We start from the raw sequence: 17,264 nt of genomic DNA, 5'->3' as shown, positions 1-17,264 counted from the left end.
ACTACCGGAGGAATTGCTGGAGGAACTTCCGGAGGAGTTGCTGGAGGAATTGCTGGAGGAACTTCCGGAGGAACTTCCGGAGGAATTGCTGGAGGAACTTCCGGAGGAATTGCTGGAGGAACTTCCGGAGGAATTGTCGAGGAAATTCCGGAGGAATTCCTAGAGGAACTTCCGGAGGAATTCCTGGAGGATCTTCCGGTGGAGTTCCTGGAGGAACTTCCTGAGGAATTCCTAGAGGATCTTCCGGAGGAATTCCTGGAGGAACTTACGGGAGAATTCCTAGAGGAACTTTCGGAGAAACTTCCGGAGGAATTGCTGGAGAAATTTTCGGAGGAATTCCTGGAGGAACTTCCGGAGGAATTCCTGGAGGAATTTCCGAGGGAATTTGTGGAAGAACTTTCGGAAGAACTTCCGGAGGAATTGCTGGAGGAATTTCCGGAGGAAATCCTGGAGGAACTTCCGGAGGAATTCCTGGAGGAATCCCCAGAAGGAACTTCCTGAGGATTTCTTGGAGGAACTTCCAGAAGGAATCTTGGAGGATTCTCTGGAGGAACTTCTGAAAGATTTTCTGGAGGAACTTCCGGAAGAATTCCTGGAGGAACTTGCGGAGAAATTCCTGGAGAAACTTGTGGAGGAATTGCTGGTGGAACTTCCGGAGGATTCCTGGAGGAACTTCCGGGGGAATGCCTGGAGGAACTTCCGGAGGAATGGCTGGAGGATCTTCCGGAGAAATTGCTGAAGGAACTTTCGGAGCAATTCCTGGAGGAATTTCTAGAGGAATCTCTTTGATGAGCTTCCGGAGGAATTCCTGGGGAACTCCCGGGGGATTCCTGGAGAAACTTCTGGGGGAATTCCTGGAGGAACTTCCAAAGGAATTTGTGGAGGAATTCCTGTAGGTTCTTCCGGCGAAGTTCTTGGAGGACCTTCCGAGGAAATTCTAGAGGATCTTCCGGAGGAACTCCTGGAGGAATTTTTGGACGATATTCCGGAGGAGTTTCTTGAGGAAGTTTCGGAGCAATCCCTGGAGCAGATTTCAAAGGACTTCCTGGTGTAATTCACTGGGGAATTTGTGAAAAAAAAAATGGAAATCTATAGCAGCGGTTCTCAACTTTTTTCTTGAGAGGTTCCCCTTCGTGTTTTTGTATTCATTGAGGTACCCCCTATTCTAATAAGCGTAACTCATAATTGAGAAGAGACTTTTGAGCATCTTGAAATGACGTTTCTGAACCTTATGAATGTAGGCTTCCAAGCCTCTTGAAAGAATAATTCCAAGTTCCTCCAAAGGGAGTTTCCGAGGCTTTCAAAATGAGGCTTCCAAGCCACATGAAAGGGGTCACTCGAGCCTCTTGAAAGGAGGCTTTGAGGATTTTGAAAAGACGTTGCTGAGCCGTTTAAAAGTAGAAAATTCTTCTTAAAAGAAGAATTCCGAGCCACTCGAAAAGAAAATTCCGAGCTACTTAAAAAGGGGCTTCCGAGCCTCTTGAAACTGGGATTCCGACCCTTTTGAAAAGCGGCTTCCGAACCACTCGTGATGGTTGGCTAAAAGGATTCCGAGCCCCTCGAACGGAGGAATCTGAGCCTCTTAAAAGGGGTTTCCGAGTCTCAAGAAAAAGGGTCTTTCCGAGCCTCTTGAAAGGGGGCTTCCGGGTCTTTCAAAAGAGAGCTCAGAGTCTCTTGATTCTCGTGTATACATGGATGAGACAGTGTGCCATGAGCTACAAAAGCTCACGTAGCACGGATTCAATGCGACGAGAGAAACTAGCGCGCGCATAAAATAACTGAGTGAGCGTGTCTCAATGTACGTCTCATGAGACTCATCTCATGCGCTAGGAATGCATAGCTGGCGTTACTTAGGTGACGATTTTATTGAATGAAAATTTCCCGCCCAAGCTATTTTACGCACCTTTGCTGTTGATTGCAAAGATTTGCCATGGCAAACAGCGCATGAGCTAATCGCATTGAAAAGTCTCATTGCGACTCACTAATGTTAATGTGAGGTACACAAGCTTTGTGAGACTCGCGTGCGCTAAATTTTATGTGCGCGTAGCAGTCGTTGCCTGATACCTGATGATGTCTGAGAGTTGGTACCCTCTTAAAAAGGGGCACCTCTTGAATAAGGGCTTCCTATCTGTTTTGAAAGGAAGCTTCCGAAAAGAGGCTTCCGAAACACTTTAAAGGGTTCTGATTAAAAGAAGAATTCCAAGTTCTTCGAAAGGGGGTTTCCGAGCCTTTTAAAAAGCTGCTTCCGAGCCGCATAAAAGGGGTTTTCGGGCTTCTTGAAGGCAGCATTGAGCATCTTAAAATAGCGTTGCTGAGTCTTTCAAAAATTAGCTTCCAAGCTTCTCCAAGAATTCCGAGCCCACTGAATGGAAGTCCGTCATTACGCATTTTCGTCCGAGGTACCCCCTGGAGTCAGCGAAGGTACCCCCGGGGGTACATGTACCCCAGGTTGAGAACCGGTTTGGCGATTCTGATAGCACTCCCGTTGACGGTGTTGATTTTCGTGGGAGTGCTTTCAGAATCACCAAATCGCCGTTTGAATCTTTGCTTGCAAAAAGAAGATAAGTCATTTTGGAAAAAATATGAAGGGTAATAAAAATTAAATTTTCCAATAAAAACAACAAAATAGAAAATTTCTGGGCCATTTGTGATATTTTGAAACGAGATTAGTGTGTGTTAGATGTATAAGAACTATATTTATATTATTATTATTTTCATATTTATCACATCATTTCAACAAAATCTATAACATATGCTTGTGTCAGTTACACCATTTGGACTGATTGAGATTACCCATAGTATGGGATACAGTAAAGGATAGAAAACAGCAGGTTGTCATTGCAATAGCATAATCACAAAGCATTGTAGATTAGATATTAGAGATCCATGTAAATAATTTGCGTTGCTGAGAAGGCAGCCAAACAAGAGAACAGACTGGCCGAATAAACCACTATAGTTGTACTACCGAAGGCATCAATCACACTCCCAATAGCGAGTGATATAATAACCTGAAAAAGAATAAACAAGTAATGAGAAAACACTTTTCTTTAGAATGAGTTTTAGAAGTATTGTGGCCTTAAAATTAGTTTCCCTTTTTATATTACTGTAATTCTATAAATCTTTAATAGGAGGGTTCAAAAGTTCAGTTCTAACATTGCTAAAAATGGTTTGAATATTTAAATTTTAGGTTTTATATGATTTCTTCTTCTTCTTCTTCTTCATTGGTATTACATCCCCCACTGGGACATTGCCGCCTCGCAGCTTAGTGTGCAATTAGCACTTCCACAGTTATTAACTGCGAGGTTTCTAAGCCAAGTTACCATTTCTGCATTCGAATATCATGAGGCTAACACGATGATACTTTTATGCCCAAGGAAGTCGAGACAATTTCCAATCCGAAAATTGTCTAGACTGGCACCGGGAATCGAACCCAGCCACCCTCAGCATGGTCTTGCTTTGTAGCCGCGCATCTTACCGCACGGCTAAGGAGGGCCCAGGTTTTAAATGATTTGTATGTTTCGAATGCCGTATTATATAAAAACAAGTGAGATAATTTTGATATTTTCTAACAGAACAAACCAACCCAAGAACCAACCTCTATATTAACAGATTCTAAGCATTCATTCAAGGTGCGTGAGGAAGTTTTGCTCGAGTTTAACGTTCACTCACTACTGGCATCTAGTTTGCAGTTTGCCAATGTCGGTTAAAACAACGGATGTCATTAATTTTTGGTCGAATGAAATACGGGGTTAAAAGATTATCCCCTGCACTTAGTTTGCACTAATTAGTAGTTTTATAATGATGAAATTTCGATTTTACTGCCACGCACTGAATCAACGCCATTTCTCGCATTGAAAGTTGGGACTGGGACCTTAATATGTCTGTTTGTATGTCATCGAATCTCATACTTCAAGATATTGCTAATATATTCAAAAGTACAATAGCCGTTACGTCAATTATGAAATCTAGAACAGCCTCGTTCATGCGTATTTTGAAACAGGGGTTAAGATGAATATATACCTGAGCAAGAAAAAGCATGCTACTGAGAATCGAAATATCCGCTCCAAACCCTCGATTCTGCTCACTACGAATGTATTGTCCATCAATCATATCGAACTGAAAGAAAAGTATTCTGTTAGAAATTAGTCATCCATGAAATTAGTCACAACAGTTTTACCGATTTTTTCTGATGGTACAATGATATCAAAAGGAACGGTAAAGAATATATCGTAGCATATTCGACACCCATTGTAATACAACAAGCAAAGACCGTAAGCTTGGATTTGATAGCAGCAACCAACATCATCCCTATGCTGTTCAGCAGCAGTCCACCGATGTAAACCGATCTTGCGCTAAGATTGAAATAAACTCCATTCAATATCATGATAATTCACATTAAAAGTTTATAAAACACACCTGAACAGTTGAATCATTTTTTCGATTGCCAAAGAATAAATAGCAGAACTCAGCACAAAAATGGCCATGCCTAGGCATCCATAACGGACTCCTTCATCGTATTGGCTTAATTCGAGCGAACCCTCAGCTGCCTATTGAAATAAGGAAAGAATATTTATAATTGATCATGAATTAGTGTTAATGTTTTCACTAATGCAGAATGTTATTTATGTTCGATCTGTAAGCTACCGCCAATTGCAGGTCAATCTTATCTTATCAGAACCGATTGATTGCTTTAGCTAAATTATTTATACGCACCGTTGCATCACCGTCGAATATTTCTCTACCAACAAAATCCGTGAAGTAAAGGCAATAGCTAAGGTAGCCTAAGTGTGACAAAAACTGCGTGAGATACAGTATTTTCAATGCTTTAGGGAGCTTTATAAGGTTAGTTAAGAACAGTTCGAGATTCAGGGGTTGCTCGTTGCGGTCCTCATGATGAATTTGTGCTTCTTCGGCTGTTGCACGTTCTATCGAAATCACGCTGCTGACTCGTGTGAGATTGATCTGTCGTTTTTTCTCTTCCTCAAATGCTGCTTTCGAGATGGGTCTTAGCATTTCATCCTGTTCCAATATGCCGAGAGGAACTTCCCGATAACTTGTTAACGTAATAGTAGTTCCAATCAGCACAATGATGACAACTGCAGCAAAGACAGTGGCTTCATTCGATCCCAACATTGTTCCGACGTTCGTTTTCGACCAGTCAATAGCTCCAAGCAAGTATCCAATGAAGCCACCAATTCCTCCGATCATCACAGCCACGGTCAGAACAGTTGGGTGGTCCTCTGAAAATGATATATCATTGAGCACTGCTTCTTCAACTTGAAAGTTCCTTGACTTGACTATCTACCTTTAATACACATGTCTAAGAAATAGGTCCGGGACAGACCGTTCGTCGTTTCCACACTAAAATCCGCCATTATTAACCCTATAATGGTGATCAAGATTCCCCACCGAAATCCACTCATATCCCGCGGAGGAATATCTTCGTCGCCCAGCCAATGTCCAATTGTACTTCCGTACGGTAGAATAATCAGTCCAAGCATCAAACTGATGGTCATAGTAAGTATCATCGGACGCCTTCTCCCCCAAGAGGAGCGCAGCTGGTCACTCACCGAGGCCACCAGCGGAGCCAAGAAGAAGCCAAGGGCCGGAGAAATGGCCCAAATCATGGTCATGTACTTGTGCGGTATTCCAATGCCCAGCAAAATGGGTGACACGAATGCGGTTTCGGCGGCATACGTAAACTGGATGCTGACGATGATCATGGTCATGCGGACCAACTCCCAGCGGGATTTGTATCTGTAAGGGGGAGATAATGGTAAGAATCCTCTTATAAATATTTGCACTACATTCAAAATCGTGACTATGACTTCACTTCACAATTTAAAAGTGTTGGGACTGAACTTATTCCTTCACGTTATTTCATTATTTCATATTATTTCACGTTATTTAGGGTAACGGTACCAATAGTGGAGGTATAGTAGATCCACAAAAGAAAATATTTTTTAAAAATTGATAATTATGGGAAATTTACAGCTTTAATATCTTAGTCAACAGATAAACTAATAAATTTGCTAACAAAAATGAGATAGATGTCATTTAACATCAACAATTATCAAATATTGCTTGCACCACTATGGGTACACTGTTCCTTTAGTGGCGGTAAAAATTAATTTTGGTTCCCATAGTGGTGCTATCCATTGGTTTCTTATGATACTCGCCACTATTGGTACAGTTGCACCACTATAGGTGCAAGGGAGTCAATTTTGTTAAGGAAAATCATTATTTTAAATGGTTTTTCAAGCGAAATCTTAAGATAAGTTGCATTTAACAGGATATTTAAAGCACGACACATCAACTGAAACCATCGTAAAGTGTATAAATATGATAAATCTCATTAAAACCCCACTACCTCCACTATTGGTGCTACCTCCACTAAGGGTACGGTTACCCTATTTAAAGTAAACTTTAATTAGTTTAGCTATCGCGACATACCTGAATAAATGAGAATAATTCTCAACATATTGTGCTGCGTGATCATATCGTGTTTGCAACACTTTGTCCATTATTTGGTCATCCGAAAAATGAACAGTTTCATTATTATTGATGGTAATTTCACACATTTCGCGTTCGAGTACGGGTAAGATTTACAACCGATGAGCTACAGACAACAAATTAGACTGATCTTATTACCTCTTTAGGGGTTTACCTATATGCTTATGAATGTTACCCGAGATTTGAAAACTCACATTTGTAGAAGCGATTTGAATACATACTGCTTGAACAAAATATATTTACCATAACACTGATTTGTGTTTATTACATGGTAGCTACCTACTGATACAAAGGGGATTGTAAGAGGTAGATTATTTAGATTCTGCTAGAACTTCATGCTTTAAACGGGATCAACATTTGAATGTGGAGTTATTGGGAAATATAACTGCTTATGTATTAACCATGAAGCGTAAAACTCCGAGGGAAATAAGTGAGTCAATCTTTCAGTAATAGGACTAGATATGTTTTATCCCTCATTCGGTTTGGAATCGACTATTTCACTCAATGATTAATTAAAAGTGTCTGAATAATGAATGAATAATTTTGACAATGAGATTAGATTTCCGAATAAAATGTGTTGAGTATGATTAACGAAAACGTAATATGGAAGGGTCGAACAATCACCAAATCATCATTATTTTTATCGCGATGCAATTCTTTTTTTCCTAAGGCAGATATAACTATGAAAAGGTTGCACGTTGCGTGCTTACTCGCAACACGCTAAAGCATTTACAGTTAGATCAAACAACTGAGAACCGAGATTTGCATCTCCAAAATTTACCTCGCATTTTAGATATCTAGGAGGAAAAAATAGTCCCTCAGGATTTTGAAGATTAACTGTCAGTGAAATCAGTTTTCAACATACAGGGTACTGAACTACTGAAAAAGTTTGAAAGCAAAAGAGTTATCTCCCATATTATAACGAAATAAATGTAAGACAAATGGGCTTGTTTCTCATTTCTGATATTTTTTATTTTTTCATTGGTGATAAAATGGAATTCTAATCACAGATGCAAGGAGAAGGGTCGTTTGGCCGAAACTCATTTGGCCGAATGCCACTAGACCGAACAAACCATTAGGCCGAAAGTCATTTGGCCGAACGGATAATACGGCCGAATGGGTCATTTGGCAAAATAGGTCAATTGACGTCTCACTTCTCACTTCTCGCTTGGAAAAGTGAGAAATGAGAAGTTATAAATGATGAGTGAGAAAAGAGGTGTCTCCCTTCTTACTTCGCTCTTCCTCCTTTTCACAGCAAGAAGTGGTAAGTGCGAAATGAGCAGTGAGAAGTGGAAAGTGAGATGTCTCACTTCTCACTTCTCGCTCCTTTTTCTCACTTTTCACTTATCATCGAAAAAAGAGAGTAATGTGAAGTGAGAAGTGGGACGTCTAACTACTCACTATGCACTTCTCACTTTTCACAGTGAAAAGTGAGAAATGAGTAGTAACAATGAGAAGTAAGACGTCTCTTTCTTCACTTCGCTCTACTCATTATTTACTTTTTAAACTTAAAAATGAGTAGTGCGAAGGGAGACGTCTCACTACTTACTTTGCATTTTTCATTTTTTACAGAGAAAAGTGAGAAATGAGTACAGTGAAGTGAGGAAAGAGACATCTCACTTCTCACTCGTCATTTCTTTTTTCTTACTGTGGAATGTGAGAAGTGCGAAGTGATTAGTGAGACGTCTTATTTCTGATTTCGCACTACTCACTTTCCACAGTAAGAAGTGAGACGTCTCACTTCTCACTGTGAAAAGGGGGAAAAGTGAAGAAAGAAGAGAGATGCCTCTTTTCTCACTCATCATTTCTAACTTCTCATTTCTCACTTTTCGCAGTGAGAAGTAAGAAATAATGATTGGGAAATGAGAAGAGACGTCAAAAGACCTATTCGGCCAAATGAACTTTTCGGCCAAATGACCCCTGTTCAGTTAAATTGTATATTCGGCCGAACAAATTTCGGTCCAGTGGCCTTCAGCCGAATGGTTATTGGCTCAACGGCCCTTACCCCAGATGAAATAGATATAAAACAAATAGAAATTAGTTTAAAAAAATCAGAAGGGTTATGTACAAGACACAACCGTCCAACGTAAACTACGTAAGACGAATTTCGCGCCAACTCGACCAGCGGTTGGCAGCACCATCTCAGAATCGAATGGAAATTGGTGGGCATAAAGATATGGTATTTCTAAGCCACTCTGCATACTTAGTTTTTCAAAAATTGTCAAGAGTAACATTTGATGAGGGCCTAATTTTGACGTAAACTACGTCTAAGGGGAAGACTCGGATACAGGGTGACAAATGAAAATTTCCAAATTCGAGACCGTCACGAAATCATGTAAGATTTTGAACTTTAATAGCGCCTTTATCTTCCGATGGATTTTTGAGATTTATATATCAATCGACTCGGAAATTCTCTACCAATTTGTCAATTATATTGAAACTTTGGGTTATGAACGTTAAAATAGGGTATCGGATCATTTTGGCAGCACCCTCTTTTCTTGTCCGCGAGTGTCGTTTCGGCCGTCGCCGTTCAGTGCGGTTGGCTTTTGGACTCTGCTTTTTGTGCGGTGTTTCGCAAAAAAAGTAGAACAATGGAGCCGGACCAGTGACCGCGGTCGAAACAAATGTAAAAAAAAATGCGTAATGTGGTGCATGGTGTATAAAAAGTGATACAGATAGGGGCATGTTTGTGCTGGCATGAGACGATCAATTGTTATTAATGCCAATGCCCTTGGTAGTAATGCAATTGGCGCTTTGATGTTGCATGAAGAAGAAGAAGAAGTAGAAAGATGATAATCGAAAAAATCTTCACGGGAAACCATACGAAGAAGTTTTTAAAACTCTTCCCAAAAATTCTAGAAGCAATTCAATTTGAAACGGTAAGCAGTACGGGGTTGGACTTTTCTTCTACTGTATGATAAATACAATATTACTATTCAAAATTTTATTTTGTGATATTACACTTAATACACAGTATAAGAAAAGTCCAACCCCGTATAATCATGTTTGTATTGAAAAACGACTTTGGAAAAATGTTGAGCTTTTTTTCTGCAAACTGAAAACTAATAAGGCCGTTAGGCCTTCTTCTTCTACTGAATCGGCGTGAAAATTTGAATGCAGAGGTTTTTTGGGCCGGGGAAGGTTCTTAAGATGGTTCGAGACCCCTCTCCTCTTTGATACCTGGCTCCTATACAAATGGAACACCAATTTCATCATAACTCGAGATCAAGCAAATGGAACCGAATCTGGCGTTTGGAGGTTTTGGAAGGGAAGATATGTTTCTGTGATGGTTTGCAACGCCTCCCCCTTCTGGAAAGAGGGGCTCCCATACAAAAGAACCAAAAATTTCTGCATAACTCGAGAACTAATCAGAGAATAAATCAATTTTAGGCGAAACAAAGTTCGTCGGGTCTGCTAGTAAAAAATAAATAATAAAATGAAAAAATCAGAAGGGTTATGTACAAGACACAACCGCCCAACGTAAACTACGTAAGGCAGTTTTGTTCATTGAGGATTGTAGTGCCATCATGCATGAATATTTTTAGAAAATTCATTTGATTACTTATGTCACTGGTTTCGAACAAAACTAGCGTATCTTAAGATATGAAAATTGTTGGATACGACAATTGTTTAAAAAATTTACTATGAAAACCCAAATTTAGTCCTCAGAGGTAATGATGCCTTTCTTGGATCCGAATTGCCTACATTTGGGTTTTGAAGCATTTGATGAAATATTTCAGTAGAAGAAGCCTTAGGGAAGCATTCTCTTTTCCGTTTGCAACATTTATTATTCAGAAACATTCCAATCATAGGCATATCTTGTTTTTCGTGCATCACTAGAAATCATAAAATGTCAATCATGTACCAAAACCCAATTAATTTGGTTGTGGTGCGCGCGAGTAGTAAACGTTGCGGACGGGAAAAGATAGTGTGTGTGTGTTATTACATTCTAACTCCTACTGTCTGGCAGTGTCACCAGTGTTGAATCTCAAAATCTCAAATCTCATCGGCGATTCAAACCATGCGTGAGTCAAATCCCATCACAATTATGGCCGAGAGATTTGCTCATGATTTGAATCGCAATTTGCATCATTGCATGATATTTACGTGTTCTTCATTGTTGAATGCATTGAATTAACTATTTTTCGTCTAAAACAATGGCTAATAATTATATATAAACAAAACATACGTCTCGATTCTGTTTGGCGCTTTTTAGAACGAAATCATTTTTTGGTGAGTGAGCGAAGCGATGCGATTCTCAAGCGCGATGCTTCCCCTACAGAATCGCAGGCGAGTTAGTTCGTGCATGAAACCTCGATGATTCAGATTTGAGTATGATTCTACCAACACTGAGTGTCATTATGGATAAAATATTCGTGCAAACATTTTATAAATATCATTGCAAGACTTTTGAATCAGGGAGCAAGAAGGTGATAGCTCTATTGTATCTCATATAGCCCGTTTCAAGAACGTATGCGTTCCGAAGCTTTTGTCGTGTACAATAAGTACTGCATTGTTGCACCCACGTATTATAAAAATATCTTAAGTGCATTCACACTTCCTGAATCAAAGTTAAATCCTTCTGATTCAGGCGCGCATTTAATTGGACAAAATATTATTAGGCCGATATAAATATTTTTTTTTAATATGTCTCACCCACACCCTCCCCCACCCCCCCTTCGAATTGTTCAAAAATTACAAATTAAGGGGCAATAAAAAAACAATTTCCGGTAAATTTTGAGAACTTTCAAAACATTCTTTAACAAATCCGTGGAGATTTTTTTTTCCATTTTTATATTTATTTTTTACTAGCAGACCCGTCGAACTTTGCTTCGCCTAAAATTGATTTATTCTCTGATTAATTCTCGATTTATGCAGAAATTTTTGGTTCATATGTATGGGAGTCCCCCTTTCCAGAAGGGGGAGGCGTTGCAAACCACCACAGAAACATATCTTCTCTTCCAAAACCTCCACACCCCAGATTTGTTTCCATTTCCTTGATCTCGAGTTATGATGAAATTGGTGTTTCATTTGTATAGGGGCCAGGTTTCAAAGAGGAGAGGGGTCTCTAACCATCTTAAGAACCTTCCCCGGCCTCAAAAACCTCTGCATTCAAATTTTCATGCCGCTCGATTCAGTAGAAGGGCGTTGGCATTGATAACAATTGATCGTCTCATGCCTGCACAATAGAGTGATTCAAATTTTGACTTTTTCGCTCCCCGATGCTTAAACGATTACATTTGCCATTTTAATGATCCTCCCAAATTTTTAGCTAATTTGGATGTAATTTGAGTGAGCACGAACAGTTTGAAGTTTGTATGAAAATCACTATGAAAACAGTAACTTTTGTAGAAAACCGTTCCCAACGCTTCTCATTAAACTCCTAAAATATATGATTACATTGACAACATAGAAAATTTAACAAGCTAGCAGATCATCTTTGTTGCGAAACGTTTTGATGCTTGCAAGAAAAGTTATTAAGGAAATACTGAATCGTGGGAGATTCAATTTAACACGTAAAAGAATAACATCAATATCAATAATGAGCATTTTTGTTTTCTCCATAACTTGACTTCCAAACGACAAATCGCTTCGCAACAACAACTGCCTTTCAGCTTGGGAAGTATTGTATGTAGTCAACGTGTTGATTACCATTAAATAGTTCATGGGCAACCTCAAGGAACGATCTTTCACATAAGCGTCGATTTTCACAGTAATTTCCATGCAAACTTCAAATGACGTGTGCACAATCAAATTACATCCAAATTTGCAAAATTTCGGAGGATTATCAAAATGGCAAATGCAATCATTTAAGCATCGGGGAGCAAAAAAGTCAAAATTTGAATCACTCTACTGCACAAACATGCCCCTATCTGGATCACTTTTTATACACCATGCACTACATTACGCATTTTTTTTTACATTTGTTTCGACCGCGGTCACTGGTCCGGCTCCATTGTTCTACTTTTTTTGCGAAACACCGCACAAAAAGCAGAGTCCAAAAGCCAACCGCACTGAACGGCGACGGCCGAAACGACACTCGCGGACAAGAAAAGAGGGTGCTGCCAAAATGATCCGATACCCTATTTTAACGTTCATAACCCAAAGTTTCAATATAATTGACAAATTGGTAGAGAATTTCCGAGTCGATTGATATATAAATCTCAAAAATCCATCGGAAGATAAAGGCGCTATTAAAGTTCAAAATCTTACATGATTTCGTGACGGTCTCGAATTTGGAAATTTTCATTTGTCACCCTGTATCCGAGTCTTCCCCTTAGACGTAGTTTACGTCAAAATATTTTATTTTTCAAGACTGTGATTCAAAATCTCAAACCTTGAAGTGTTTGAAGCGGAGATGTCATACCCAAGTAACATTTTAAGTTTTAAAACACTCTTGAAGACCATTATTTACTCTTCAAGAGTATTATAAAACCGGCATAAAACCAAAATGTTACTAGGGATATGCTTCTATCAGTTGTCTGCTTGGCTATTTGTAAGTAAATCACAATAATGTGCATTTTAGTATGAGAGCTCCACAAGATGTTTCCGAAGTCATTTCAAAAGTACTACTCTAAGCATTACTACTCCATTTGATAGTCATTGCTCTCGCAGATAAGATGTGTTAATTCTTTTGTCCCTCTGCTTCCTACCAACATAATAAGTGTTCAGGAAACACTCTTATGGTGGATTTCATCGTTCTTTCAGTACGGCTTGCAGCTAGTACATATAATGTGACCAGCAAGTGTCCTGCAAAACGCGGGATGCCTATCTGTATTATGTCACTGGCTTGAAAATTTACAGGAGAAAAGTGCATTCCCCATAGCTTTTGGCCGAAAAAAACGTCTCACAAAGGGGTATTTTTTTTCAATCTAGCAGGAATAAACTACTTTATTCATTAAAACGACTCGAATTACTTTGCTTTTTGGTTCTTGTAAAGTAAAAAATAGTTTTAAGGATAACTTAACCTTTATACTATGTGAAATAAATATATCTAACCCAACATTTGAAAATGGCGTAACAGCCAAAACAGTGTATGTAGATGAGGAACCGGAAAAATAAATTTTAGCTGTCACGCCATTTTCAAATGTTGGTCTAGAAATGAGTGTATATAAAATTGTACTAAAATGTTAGCTGATGAGCGTTTAAGTTTACTCATATGCGAGAATGAGTGGGTAAGTGGGTGAGTGAGCAAATAAGTGAATGAGTGAGTGAGCACAAAAGTGAATGAATGAGTGAGCAAGTGAGTGAACGAGTGCGTAAATAAACGAGCGAATGAATGATTTTGAGAGTATTAATAAACAAGTGAATGGACCAGTTAATCAATAAATGAAGAAGTAATGGAATGAGAGAGTGATTGAGCGAGTGATTGAGTGAGTAAGTGAGTAATTGAATGAGTGGTTGGGTGAATGAATAAGTGAGTGAATTATTGAGTAAATGAAGAGAAGTGAGAGTATTATTTAGTATGAGGGTGTACTGATGAACTAGTAAACGGATGAGTTAATAATAAAATGAGAGATCAAACCTTGAGGGAGAATGCGTGAACGAGTGAGCAAGTAAGTAACTGCATAAGTGACTAATGTCGAATTCGTTTTTAAACCTGGGTCAGTGCCAACCCGAACCCTGAATAAAAAAACATTTTCAGTTCCATCTGTCATTGGGTATGTTGGTGTGCGTATCATCGTGTTTGTTTTGATTCGAAACATATGATCCAGATGATCGCGGACATCCAGTGCAGTTGGGCGTTGGTCTTGACTAATCAGATCATGATAAATAAATAAATATGTTCAAGTGCGTGAACTGATTTTTGCGGATAGTGGAATTTACTTTTGGGCGGATATAAATAGGGGAACTGCTCCTGGAATTCATCTCATAGCTCCGATATTCATCCCATCAAAACAAAGCAACGGAAAGGAATTTGGAGTGTTTATTATTTTGTGATTTTTCAGCAGTGAGCACGCATGTTGACAGAAAGAGGCGACGAAATTGGTGCTGTATTTTTTGTTTCTTGATGAGATGAATATATTTATGTTCAGTGAGATGGAGATCGGAAAAGTTCCCCTTTTTAATTATATTCAATAATCCCGTGCACATTTTTATACCAAGAATTCCGTATAGAATTCATGTAAAAGAGATTGGGGAAGATCCATTAATTACGTAACGCAAAAATTGGAATTTTTCAACCCCCTTTCCCCCTATGTCACACTTTTTGTATGAAGCTTCTGAAAATTTTGTATGGATCGTCAAACTTCACTCAACCCCCCCTCCCCCCTCTAAGCGTGACGTAATTTGTGGACGTTCCCTTGTCTATTTTACAAAAATTCATCTATTTCTGCAAAAGTTTTTTTTTTTGAAGAGAACGCTCAGAAGCATGAAATAAAAATTCTCCAGGATTCGCTAATTTTTTTCCTCGCTACCTCTCCTGATGAAGGTAGCCTCACACCTCGGAAAAAATTTCCGCCGGATTTCGGGCCCCGTGCGTGCATTTTCAAATTTCAAGAATCTCCCGGAGGAATTGCTCAAGGTACTTCCGGGGGAATTTATGTACGAAACTTGCGGAGCAATTCCTGAAGGAAACTTCGAGTAAGTTCCTGTATTCCAGAAGGATTTCCTGAAGGATTTATATTGTAGGAATTTCCAAATTAATTCCTGAAGCAACTTCCAGAGAAAATTCTGGAACAGTATTCAAAGATATTCCTAGAAGAATTTCCAAAGGAATTCATCTCGAAAGGATCCCTTGGAAAACATATGGAGGAATGCCTGAAAATTCAAGAAAGAATCTGAAACGCACGAAAGAGTTTATGGAAGAATTTCAAAAGAAATTCTGCATAAGAAATAATTCTATTCGGTATTCCTCAATTATATTTTTCTGACAATTCCTAGCGGATTTTGTGAACGGGTCTCAAAGGGTATTCCCAAACTACATAATTCCATCCACCGACCTAATTTAGGACACAAAATGTGAGGAAAACCTGAATGAACTTATGAATACATAACTTCCCTAACAATTATTTTTAAAACTGAATCTAGGCATCAGTACTGGATTAATTTCATTTAAAACTACAATTACAAATATCACAAAATTCCCAAAAAAAAAAGATTTTCAATGCGCATTTTATTTGAATAAACGGACAGATTCGTTTCTCCTTCTGCTTGTTTATTCCGCCCAGTCCCACCCACCCACGTGGTTTTGACAATTGAAGTACATTTGTATTGGTGAACCCGGTGCGAAACCGTGAAACAACACAGTGCGAACCCGACAGCTTTGGGGTTGGAACTAGTGCGAACCTAGTTCCAACCTGAGCGAATAAAAAAACACTTTGACAGCACTTAGGTTGGAACTGGTTCCAACCTAGGTTGGAACTTTTTAAAAACGAATTCGACATAAGTGAGCATGCAAGATAGCAAGAGGGCAGGTGAATGGGTGATTGTGATAGATACTAAACATACAAGTTAATCACTGAGCTAGTGAACGAGTGAGTAAATGAGTGAGCAAATGAATGATTATTAGAGTAAGAATAAAAGAGAAAACGAACGAGTTGAACAATTAGAGAAATTAAACGTGTGACGATGTGGGCGAATGAGTAAGTAAGCAAGCAAGTGACTTAGTGAGTATGCAGGCCGGTGAGTGGTAGGACAAGAACTCCCTGGTAACATTTTGGTTTTATAACACTCTTGTGGAGAAAATTATGATCTTCAAGAGCATTATAAAACTTAAAATGTTACTTGGGCTAGGAGAATGAATGATTTTGTTAGTAAGTAAGCAAATAATAAAGCATGCTAAAGGGTAAATGCGTCAGTTAGTGACATAACGAGCGAATATTTGTGTAATTTAGTTACTGGGTATATGATTAAGTGAAAAAGCGAAAGAGTTAGAGCTTGTAACAGCGAGTGAGTAAGCGAATCAGTTAGTAAGGAGATAAGAAAAAAGTGAGTAAGTGAATGTTTGGGATCTTAAACTACTGAATGAGTTAGGCAGTCGTCGCTAAACTATTCAAACGGTTTGATTCATTTTCTTTGTGAAACATCAACATTTTTCGTTAATTCGTCTACTACTTGAGCAAAGAAATAGCTCAATTGTTTCTTCTGGAACAGGTTTTGATGATCTCCATGACATGGCACAATGAAATACTTTTGGTTACTTTTACCTTTAGTTCATCCGTTGTTAGAGTGACGTCTCAGTTAATCATTTGGTTATTTTGTTTCACATTTATTCTACTATTGTTTTAGATCACAACCTTCCTGGGCGGCCTTGAGAAACTTTCCAAATATTAACTGAAAGGCTTCACATGTTTTGAATTTATTATAATGAATTGACTTTTTTAATTGTTACTGTCGACTGTCACGCATCGTTCCATCGTTATTATAAACTAGTCGACCCGGCAGACGTTGGCCTGCATAGTAGGCGAAAATGCGCGTTGTGAACTGCCCATGTGAAATATCCATACGAATGTTGATTTTAGTTTTTCACGATTTACTTAACCCTACTCGTGATGAGGAAATATAATATAAACCCGTCGGAAACGATAACGAACATATCTGCTGAAGAAATGAAGAAAATCCATCCAGCCGTTTTCGAGTTATGCGGATACGAACACAGACCATTTCATTTTTATTATATAGAATTATAAATCGTTTTACCCCATGTTCCCCAAACACAAATAGATAAAATCAAGACAAAATTTTCAAAACGACTTATCTGCTTTTGTAAACAAAGATGCAAACGACGATTTGACGAATCTGATAGCTCT

At 38.8% G+C, this 17,264-nt stretch overlaps 1 protein-coding gene across 2 annotated transcripts in view; it reads right to left on the bottom strand.

The window, feature by feature from the left end:
• Positions 1 to 2,685: 2,685 nt before the first annotated feature.
• Positions 2,686 to 17,264, bottom strand: part of LOC134220882 (proton-associated sugar transporter A-like) — a 29,427-nt gene continuing 14,848 nt past the window's right edge. Inside the window, exons 1-7 of one of the 2 annotated variants that reach the window (XM_062700043.1) lie at positions 6,454 to 6,702; positions 5,306 to 5,757; positions 4,714 to 5,240; positions 4,417 to 4,547; positions 4,178 to 4,352; positions 4,021 to 4,116; positions 2,686 to 3,008 (exon numbers count right to left, since the gene is read on the bottom strand). In XM_062700043.1, coding sequence (XP_062556027.1) covers positions 2,877 to 3,008; positions 4,021 to 4,116; positions 4,178 to 4,352; positions 4,417 to 4,547; positions 4,714 to 5,240; positions 5,306 to 5,757; positions 6,454 to 6,581 — 1,641 coding nt within the window. In that variant the 5' untranslated portion in view covers positions 6,582 to 6,702 and the 3' untranslated portion in view covers positions 2,686 to 2,876. Of the gene's footprint in view, positions 3,009 to 4,020; positions 4,117 to 4,177; positions 4,353 to 4,416; positions 4,548 to 4,713; positions 5,241 to 5,305; positions 5,758 to 6,453; positions 6,703 to 17,264 lie in introns of those variants that run through there. The other variant, XM_062700044.1, reaches the window with a different exon arrangement.

Source organism: Armigeres subalbatus, chromosome 3 (genome assembly GCF_024139115.2).
Source record: "Armigeres subalbatus isolate Guangzhou_Male chromosome 3, GZ_Asu_2, whole genome shotgun sequence".
NCBI classification, from domain to species: Eukaryota; Metazoa; Arthropoda; class Insecta; order Diptera; family Culicidae; genus Armigeres; species Armigeres subalbatus.
Note: the sequence above shows the minus strand (reverse complement) of the source record. Positions and strands in the feature narration are given on the sequence as shown.